This window comes from Melampsora larici-populina (genome assembly GCF_000204055.1).
Source record: "Melampsora larici-populina 98AG31 unplaced genomic scaffold MELLAscaffold_10, whole genome shotgun sequence".
In the NCBI taxonomy this organism is placed as follows: Eukaryota; Fungi; Basidiomycota; class Pucciniomycetes; order Pucciniales; family Melampsoraceae; genus Melampsora; species Melampsora laricis-populina.
The window spans coordinates 1-10389 of NW_006768774.1; the positions used below are offsets into that span (position 1 = coordinate 1).

Below are 10389 nucleotides of genomic sequence, written 5' to 3' on the forward strand. Positions count from 1 at the left end.
GCTGCACATATGTAGTGTGGGTGAAATGGCCCAGGTGTGCAGTATTAGATTCTTTTATGAAAAACTGTACTATTAATCATTTTCCTCTGCCAAATTGGGGAAGTTGAATGATGTTTACAGTGTATTGTTGAAGCTATGTCTTAGTAACAGAAAGTGTGTTACATGCAGTTGAGTTGATGAGATCACACCAAAACATTGAGTCAGTGTATGTAGTCAATCTTTTGGAAGCTTTTTTCAATCTGAAAGAAGTTACAGCATGTATTACATATGAATAACTTGTCCTGATGAGCAGATAACTGAGTAGAACTGTATGTACATGATAACCACTTCTTCACTGAGCCTGCTACACATATGTAGTGTGGGTGTTATGGCTCAGGTGTGGAGTGATAGACCATTTTATGACAAATCATACTCCCAATCATTTTTCCCTGCCCACTTGGGGAACCCAAATAATGTCTGCAGTGGGTGTGAAGATCGAGAATGTTCATTCAAAGAAGGACTTCAATTCTATACTGCACATGGTTCATCAGGTTCACGCAGCAGAGATCACAGCCTGCTTGTCGTTAGTGATTTTCCAAATGACTAACATTAAGTAAATACACTCTATTACTAAAGCCGTTGTCGTACTTTTGTAGTCATATCTTAGAACAGAAAGGACTTCCATTTGATCATCTCAACACTAAAAATGCTCAGGAAGTAGTCGAGGCTTGTCATTCCGAGTTCTTCAGTGTGGAGTCTCTTGAGTGTGCAGAACGGAGTAACGATCAAGTAGGTTACAACCTTTGATTACGCCAGCGAGATCTTGGTACAATAGTGGAGATGGACCAAGCGATGAAAGACGGAGATATAGGACGGGTCATGGTAATACTCAAATCATGGTGCTTCATGTTGCATGGGGTGAAAGGAATGACACATTATGGTCGCCATATACCTAGGTTGTATTTGCTACTTGAACACTACCTCCCTAAGCCCTTGGCTCATGTAATCAAACATTTGCTTTTGATTCCCGCTAGTGGAAGAGCTGGACACTTTATAGCTAAAGATTTTTTCTTAGAGCTTCAGAATTACTGGCTCAAGTACTTTTATAATCATTCGGTAAGTCATAACGTCGCATGGGACCCTTGCACTTGAATCGCGCAATTAAAATTGATAAATTGATCACTGATGTCTTACATAGGGGCCGGGTACAAACACACATCGGTTGACTGAACGTTTTTCTTTAAACATCCCGCTAGTAAGTTAGTTTGGTCAAATGAATGACAGATACCATTTCTCATACATACTTCTATATCATCTCAGTTCCGATCGCTTTTGAGAGACATCAAGCGTAGATCAGGTCAAAAGGTTATTTACCAATCTCATAATCACAAGATCACCCTGACCTCCATGAAACACTTCCTCCGCCGGGCCAAAGACTACTTGTTCAGAGAAACTGACCGTGCCCACCCCAAGTTGGTGAATGATATTTCTGCTTTGGGGTATGCGAAGATTCAGGATATCCTGCGAAAGGAGGAAATCCAAAAGACTGGCACTCGGTACCATTGGGGTTGCCCCAACTCTTTCCTGCCTGCGGATGATGAGGAGGATACTGTGGGTAACGAAGGAGTGAATGTGTCTGAGTGAGAAAAACAATCATGTTTCTTATTGTGTATAGATTGATCTCACCTCGTGTCTGTTGTTGTTGATGGCTTGATGGTCACAGGCTTGATGTTCATTTTCCAACTGGCCCATGATTTGCGGTCCTGATAACTCATCTGTATTCGGTATATTACGTTGGTCGTTTATTATGAAGTGTTGATTATCCCCAAATACAACGCCCGAGATCTGTTCTGGAGTGTTCTGAAATTGTCTTGTATTTGATGTTAAAAATTCATGAGAATTATTTGACACCGAATGACCCTAATCAAGTAAGAGATTAGAAGTGAGTGAAACATATGAGTGATAGTACGATGTTTGATCTCACGTCTTGTAGGTAACCATTGAGTTGTTGGCCAGGTAATTCTACATAACATTCAAGAGGATCTTTCGAATTCTGCAATAGATTGGGAGTCCTAAAACCATTGGAATGACTCAATCCAAATGGATCCTTTGATTACCAGTTAGCAATTGAATGCAAGTGAAACATGCGACAGATGGAGTAAGTTGATTGATCTCACCTCATTTTCTCTGTTGGCTCTCATTTGTGGTTCAGGAATTGGATGTGAAACTATGCAATTCCATGGGGCATTTAGTAGCATAGGCTGTTTTGAAAGATTTGACCGAGATGGTGAAACAATACTAGGATATCCAAACGTGTGAGATTCAACATTTGGCACATTGAGTGAATTGAATGAGGGGTGTGTTCGAGTATTGGTTACACCTTGAGGTAACCGTGGTTGTAAGACCTCTTTGGTAAGAGAGTTAACGGTAGAATTGACATTTGAGTGAGGTACCCGTGGTTGTAAGACATTTTGGTCAAGCGTGTTGACATTAGAATTGAGAATTGAGAGAGGTAACTGTGGTTGTAAGTCATGTTTGGGAAGGGAGTTAACAGCAGACCTGATTTTGGAGTGATTTACGTGTGTTTTTGTCCTGCGAACATGGTTGATTTGGAAAGCATACGGAGGGACTTTCTTTTTGACCGTTCTTGTAGCAGATTGAGAAATACCTATAGGAGTTTGAGACATCGATTTATATTGAACCTGATCCTTTGAACTGACAGTGTTCAATCTTGAAACGCCTTTAGTGGTTTCCTTTTTGTTCGGGTATGTAGTCCTTTTCCATTTGAGGTCAGAGCCGTCGGGATTTGCTTTCTTATTAGCCTCTCGTTTTGCAGCCGAAATCGCCACCTTTTCAGCACAAGCCTTTGAGTCAAGTAGGTACGCGCAAAAGTCTTCCAATTCAGCCCATTTTGCGAGGGCTGAATCAATCATCGAATATGTTCCCTTGATAGGCTCACTACCAAAAATCAAACGCAGAGGGGTCCCATTTTGTAATTGTTCAAAATTCTTAATGATTTTCCATATATGTGTATCAGTAAACATGTGAGCAGGGCAAATATAGCAGTTGTTTGATGGAAATTGCTTTTGATACAATGAGTTAAAAGCTTCCGAGAGTTCAGCAGCAAGCGTCTTCAAAAGGGAGTTTTTCCGGATCACCTTGTTTGCTGCGCAACTAGCAATCACACCTGTTTCTGAGTGGGCACCGTTCAAAGCTGGCATTACCCATCCATTGGTTACAGGCGGAGGTCCAATCTCAGTCGTAGTGATCATGCGGGTGAAATTTTTGATGGTGAGATGAGGCTGCATATTCAAGAATGAAGCTACAAGTTCGGGGTGACAATTTGAACAGAGGCATTCACCCTTCCCTTTTCTTGCTGACGTGCCCTCTCTTCCACATAGAATGGATCATCAAAAGATAGAGGCACATGACCAATCCTAGTATGCAAAGTATATCAGCTCTTACATCATCTTGATTACTGAAAGGAAGCGGTAAGGACTTACATGTTATCAATTTGAAATGCAATTCAAAGGCATACAGGAGTGATTGACAAAGCATCCAACCGATTGTCGTCCGTCATCTTATAGTGATCCACAAAATTACTAAGAAAGTTTTTACCATTGGTACGCTTGGTTTCCATTAGCATAATGCCTACACCCGGTCTACCATCTCGCCCACATTGACCAACCATCTGGCCGAGGACTGAAGGATCAGTTCGTCCCAAGGTGATCACGCGGCGGGTTTGGGGCCAATTAGTTCCCATTCCCAACGCCATGGTACAAGCCATCATCGCCACTTCTCCCTGGCCATATGCTTCAATATGTTCCTTCTTATCTTTTGGGCCAGTCACCGCATGAAATCGACGGATACATGAACTTTTACCGTTAAAACGCTTGTGCAACAGGCCTCGTGCCGTAAGAACCCCTTGATGTACAGCAAGGTTTTCATTTTGAGTATTCGAATAAATTAGAGTTTGTGGTATCATCGAGTCGGATATGATTGATGACAGTGCAAAAGAACGTCGAATGTCATTGCCAGACTTAGAAGTGTATTCAAGTGGTATTTGCATGAGTCGAATCTCCTCGCGAACCAACTCGCCCTCAAGGATGACTAGGTCTTCATTGGTCCATTTCAAGTTCCTCTTGATTGCCTCAATTGCCACAGGCCTACAAGTGGCTGATAAAAGTAGAACTGGCACACCAGCTGACAATAATCGCTGGCCTAGGTTCCCATATGACGGCCTAAAAACACCTCGATCCTGGGTCTGTAGGTGAGCAGTGGAGTGACGAGCTTCTCGAGATTCTACAAGGCCCCAAGAGTATATTTGGTGTGCCTTGTCAATCACAGTTAAGATCAGACGTCGTTGAAATTCCGCTGAGAAAAAGACAGTACGAAAATGCCCGTTGTTGAGATAGACTTCAGGGCTCTACAAAAGGCAAAAGATACATCAGTTTCTGGTTTCCACGTGGTCACATTTCATGCTTACCATGTAGACATACTGATATACTCCCAGCTTTATATCTTCAAGGTTTTTTCTAGTTGCATTTTCCGCGCTGCAGTTAATGGCGGAAAGGCCTCGCTGAATCTTGTTGGCAACCTAGATACACACAAATTTGTAACATGGATTTCCTCAATTAAAAAATGTTGACATGTGAACAGTTGCTGCCTATCATACCTGGTCATTTACAAGTGAATCCAGGGGCACAATCGTCAATACAATCGACCTGGGCTTGTCGCTATGCAACGCCGCATAGACCTCAGGTATGCGTGACTTCCCATAACCGGTGCCAGCTCGCAAGAAGGTGTGTTTTTTATTGATGAGCAACACCACTGTGTCAATCTGGAGCGGTCAACCTGGTTGCTGAAACATTGTCATGAATTTTTCCGAAACCACCTCTGTCTGATACACTGCCAGCATTAAATAGGTTCCCTGGTCGGAACATGACCTAGGCTGGGAATATCATTGAGAGAAGAATGGAGCATCACATCATCTCGCACTGCACATCTGAGCCATAAAGCATACACTACATATATGCAAACATCTGAGTAAATCCTTAGCTATCAGCTACATACAGGTCCGCTCAGTTATCTGCTCATCTAGATAAGAAAATCATGTGTAATACATGCTGTAACTTTGTTCAGATTGAGACACACATTTCAAAATATTGACTACATATATCACAATGGCTACTCAGGCAATATTCATGGAACTGTGTAACAGTAGCAGAATGGGAATCTGATCACTAGGACCCATATTCCCATCTGGGAACCTCTTTAATGCTGGAAGTGATAGGCTCAAGTATTTGTACGCAAAGATTGAGGGATTTCTGGCTTGATTGTATTCCTTGCACGTTGCCGAGACGAGAGAGAATGCGCAGTTGCATTCGCAACGAATGTTCTTGAAAGCAAACGTGTAAGCATAAGAAAGGTATGTATTGAGCGTCAAGAAGGCTATACGAAAATGTGGCGTGAACTTGAAAGATTGTAAGTACCAGTAGTACCACAAGCAGAGTGAAGTGAGAACAAATAGCCCGAGCGTGTCGGGTCATGAAAATCACGTGCTGAGGGGTATGGCTTTATACAAAAAGCACCTTTAGATTTTACTTTGTGTAGCTCAGCAAAAGACGAGGGGAATTTGATGATTCCACTTGTACAACATGGAGAAAGACTGGGAGTCGGTACGCGTATTGACATACAGGAATGGGGTCGAAAAGGCGTCCGGGTAGTGAAAACACGCGGGGTGGAACCATAACGTCCCATCCTCTCCGGCGGAGATACTTCCATCTCACGTGCCGGCAGAGGATGGACGTTAGGATGCAATGAGCGTTAAAAAATTATTTCCCTATAATTCCTGTCCTCTGTCGAGAAGCTCATTTGTCCCACTTAGAAATTTCTTTACAAAAATTATCAGTCCGCGCAATTCTCTTTTCACTATAGCCTTTTTTCTCTTATTCAGTCTTATATAAAAACAAAAAATATCCAACCTTTTTTGTTGATCGCTCTATTATTTAAGGATCTCTTCTAATCGTTCTTAAAATTATAAGACTCTTGTCACAAACCAAAAAAGACCTAGAACAAAGTCGCGGCCAAATAAATTCATCGTTTCCCGTATAAATTATGATCGCAGAGGCAAACTTGGCCCAAGATCGTTTTAAAGCTATAGATGCAATCTTGGAAAACTATGATGTCTGGGGAGGCAGCTCATCCATCTCAATGGCTCAGCTCCGAGACCAAGTGGCACAAGTTTACAGCCCCTCAGCTCCAGACTTCATATTCCACTGGTCAGCGTTCGCAAGGGTGGCCATTGCGCTCGACCACGCCCAACGCCGCATCGAATACGGCACAGTGGACGAACTGCCGGAAAATGCCGATCCACTGGCCAATCCTCCTTACGTTCTTAGCAGGAAGGTCAGGCCGACAAATGACGCCAGCTATTACCGGCCGCCTCGAGGCTTCATTGGGAAGCGCCTCCCAGCTGGGTTCAAGACAGCTGATCTTAACCAAAACCTGGAAGACCTGTCAATGTTCCCAGCTGGAAAAGCCCATCACCAGTCTCAACCAATTCCGCCGTCCCCTCCGCCACCTCCGTTTCAGCCAAAGTTGCCCTCTATTGGACCCCCCTCTTCGACGGGAAAAAGGAAAAATCGACGAAGACACCGTCGTCAAACCTCATCCGTCAAACATGGAGAAGAGGCTCGAGGAGGCGAAATCCCTCTCGCTCTACGAGTCTCAGCAACTCGTGAACCTGAAGCTAGCGGGTCAAACATCAAATTGTCAACCGCTCAGCCAAGCAGCAACCTGGCTGATCGAATTGCCCCGATTCCGGCGACCAACGTCGCCGAAAAACAACCGACCCGACCCATTTTCAAAGAGCAGAAAAGGAAAAGACATGAGTCTCCTCCCTCCACGTCTTCTTCGTCCAATTCTTCGTCGGATGGAGACTTCAATCCTCCGCCAGCACCAGCTGACTCTGAGGCACCAGCCTTCTCTGGGTCCGAGGGGGAAGACGATGATGAGATACCATTTCTGGCTCACAACGAACATCTCTCCCCTGAGGCTTTTACCCCCCTTTCTTCGAAAATTCAAAAAATCGCTATCAGATACAAATCAAATATTAAAAAGTACATCTCTCTGTTCAATTCCTGCGGTAACCGGCCGGCCAATTGGCACAACAAACTCACCAAAGACCTACTGGAATATAATTTCGTTGACCTACGAAAATTATACGGAGAAGTCTCGTCCAACGGGCCGTCGGAATCATTTCTCAAAGTCAATGACGTCGGGAAGCTCAAAAGCATCAATGGTGCTCCTCCCAAAGAGATCACGAACAGTGACCACTGGAAGGATCTCATGGCCGTGGCACGCCATGCTTACATCGCGGCATTCCCCCCCGCTGCAGTATCTATCAAAAAGTACTTTGACTACATCTTTGGTCTCCCTGGCCTTTTTCAAGCAAAGGTCAATTGGGAAGACGTCCGTGACTTCGACGTCGAAATGCGCAAGGAGTTCTCCTCTCGGCCATGGCTGGTATGGGGTGACTATACCCATGAAAGCCTCAGGGGCATCGACAATCGGGTGCTCTACAGCGCAGCCAGCAGACTTTCACAAACCGCCCGAGCAGCTATACCAACACCTCTACCACCACGGGCCGAAACTCAATCAACTCCTTATACGACCAAAGCACCTCGCCCAGCTCAACCAAAAAAGCCCAGAGGTCGCCGCAACAAACCCAACTACACCGTCAAACCAGCCAAGGGCGTATCTATTGCTGATCAAATTTGTAATAATTGGAATCTCGGTGTTTGTCCCCACGCAGACGATGAGTGCGACAGAATACACAATCTGTGCAACAAAGTTGGATGCGATGGCACTCATCAAGGAGGCGTTGCTCACAAATGAGCCTAACAGTTGTCGATTTCTTCGAGGACTAGAAATCGACGCGTTATCTGAGGGCTACTCAGCCTCAGTCGAATCCTCTCTCCACGCGGAGCCTCTTCCCGCAGCTCCTCCCATAGAATCCGATCCGTTAGCCGCTTACGCTATCAAACAAAGACCCGACATTTTCAAAATCACCTGTCCAATAAACATCAAAAATTTCTCCCTTCTACTCAAAAATCACCCCAACAGACCTTTCGTCGACTCAATTGTGCTCGGGTTGTCGGAGGGTTTCTGGCCTCTCTCAGCCAAACCGTCAGATGACATTACCTATCACGAAAACCATGTGTCTGGGCCTGAAGCGGAAAAAACCCTGCAACAGGCCAGGGACAAAGAGCTCAAAGCAGGAAGATATTCCCCCCCATTCTACACTCTCTTGCCGGGCATGAAGGTTTCGCCTCTCTGCCTGGCAACCAACCCAAACTCGGGCAAAGTACGGACATGTACAAATATGTCATTTGGCCGACCATCTCCCAACGACCTGATTAACAAAGAGAAAATCAAAATAGACCTAGACTCTATCGCTTCCTTCATTCCCCATTTACTCATTCACCACCGTTCAAATCATCGAGTGCTAATATGGAAGTCTGATGTGGACGGCGCTTTCAGAGTCCTGCCGGCATCTCTACAATGGCAACTACGACAAATCGTCAAAATAGGTAAGGCTTTCCACGCAGATAGAAATGTGAACTTTGGATGCTCAAGTTCTCCAAAACTTTGGTGCTCGTTCTTTTCTCTGGTCTTGTGGATTGCTTACTACGAATTCGGCATTACGGAACTGAACTCGTACATGGACAACTCGTGGGGCTCAGACCTGACTTCCTCCCTCGTCAACTTCAAAGGTAGGAGTATTCCTCGAAATCAAGCAAAATTCCTCACCATCTTCGACTATATCGGTCTACCGTGGGCTTGGGAGAAACAGCTCCACGGTACGGTGCTAGAAGTAATCGGCCACACCATCGATTGCGACAAGCTTTCAATCACACTGTCTGAAAAGAAACGGTCAGAACTTATCTCCGCCCTACGACTATTCACCTCAAAGATCTCCCATCCCCTGGTGGAATGGCAGCGCCTAACAGGCTGGGCCAACTGGGCGCTGAACATCTTCCCTCTGGGAAGATGGTCGATTCAGTCCTCTTGGGACAAGATGTCGGGTAAATCAATTCGCAGCGCTCACATCCCACTTAACCGAACCAACAAAGATGATCTCAACTGGCTGGCCAATGCACTGGAAGCCTGGGAAGGAAGGTTGGTCTTAGAAAACCTCCACTGGCCGCTCAAAGCGGCAGACTGCGTCTTTTTCTGTGATGCATGTCCAGTCGGCCTTGGCATATGGCGCCCGGCCACAGCCATGGGATGGTGTTACTCCCTGCCGCCCCCAGCCCGTAACATTTACTGGGCCGAGCTTCTGGCGGTTACCTTGGCAATAAAGCTGGCATCCAGCATTAAGGCAAGGAAAGTGCTTATCTTCACGGACAATGAGTCGGTATCACACCTATTCAGCTCCCACAAGCCAATACCGTTGATCAGAACTGTCTTTAAGTTCGCGGTAAACCTAATGTTGGACAAAAAAATGGACGTGAAAGTGCGTCACATATCGAACAAGGATAACAAGGTAGCCGACTCGATCTCTAGGTTCTTGGCTGACAGAACAAAGGCCCTAGCTCCTAACGTTACGGTAATCAACATCGAACCGGAACCGGAATTGCTTGTTGGAGGTTGCACAAGCCGGTCGTTCCTCTCGACGGCTTGATTCCCCCAAAAAACCGTTTCTCTCTTTCTCTCTTAATACACTTCACAAAACAAATAAAAATAAAAAATAAAAAAAATCTATTTTTTCTTCGTTTCCGTTTCTACACTGTCTAGTTCACTGTCTCACTTTGCTCGAAAGTTGTAAAACACCACATAAAAAACCTCACGGTCAGCTCCTCCTCAAAACCTGCTTGACCGATCCGAACTATTTATCCTAAAAACCATCCGACTCAACGCCGGAAAATGAAAAAAGCAAAACGTCCGCCTAAAAAGCTCAGTTTTCAGGAACTCGAAGCTATGAACAAGGACGATATAGACCATCATCTCGAACCAAACTCGAAAGCAAAGTACGAGTCAGGGGCGAGACGATTCGCCAAGTTTTGTGAAAACCAAGGCAAGGACTTCTACCCAAGCGAAACCAACCTTTGCCACTTCATTTCGGTGGTATCGCGAGAACTCTTGCCATCAACGGTAAGCAAGTATCTCACAGGAATCGCATTCATCTTTCGCGAACGCTACCCTGGGGTGGACCAAGTCAGGAACTCGCAACGAGTCAGGAAACGCTCCGCGGCTGCAAGAAGCTCTTTACCCTCCCGGTCACTCAGGCAACCATTTCACAATGAGCGATGTACGCACTTGCGCTGAAGTTAACGGGATCCTGTAGAGTGACCTGCAGCATGCAGCTGCCTGCCGTCTCCCGCCCCCTTGGGTAACGGTTTTTTT

At 45.3% G+C, this 10389-nt stretch overlaps 3 protein-coding genes across 3 annotated transcripts; 2 read left to right on the top strand and 1 right to left on the bottom strand.

The window, feature by feature from the left end:
• Positions 1-1285: 1285 nt before the first annotated feature.
• Positions 1286-3251, bottom strand: MELLADRAFT_104532 (uncharacterized protein; the record flags this gene model as incomplete). Its single annotated transcript, XM_007407936.1, has 5 exons — positions 1286-1308; positions 1438-1615; positions 1666-1899; positions 1964-2086; positions 2157-3251. The coding sequence occupies 5 exons, from the start codon at positions 3249-3251 to the stop codon at positions 1286-1288; spliced, it is 1653 nt and encodes a 550-aa protein (XP_007407998.1).
• Positions 3252-6096: 2845 nt separating this feature from the next.
• MELLADRAFT_84239 (uncharacterized protein) lies at positions 6097-9303 on the top strand (the record flags this gene model as incomplete). The annotated part of the gene is made up of 3 exons (XM_007407645.1): positions 6097-7737; positions 7796-9162; positions 9234-9303. 3 exons carry the CDS (start codon positions 6097-6099, stop codon positions 9301-9303), a joined length of 3078 nt encoding a protein of 1025 aa, XP_007407707.1.
• A 606-nt stretch (positions 9304-9909) lies between these two features.
• Positions 9910-10330, top strand: MELLADRAFT_104534 (uncharacterized protein; the record flags this gene model as incomplete). Its single annotated transcript, XM_007407646.1, has 2 exons — positions 9910-10137; positions 10202-10330. 2 exons carry the CDS (start codon positions 9910-9912, stop codon positions 10328-10330), a joined length of 357 nt encoding a protein of 118 aa, XP_007407708.1.
• Positions 10331-10389: the final 59 nt, after the last annotated feature.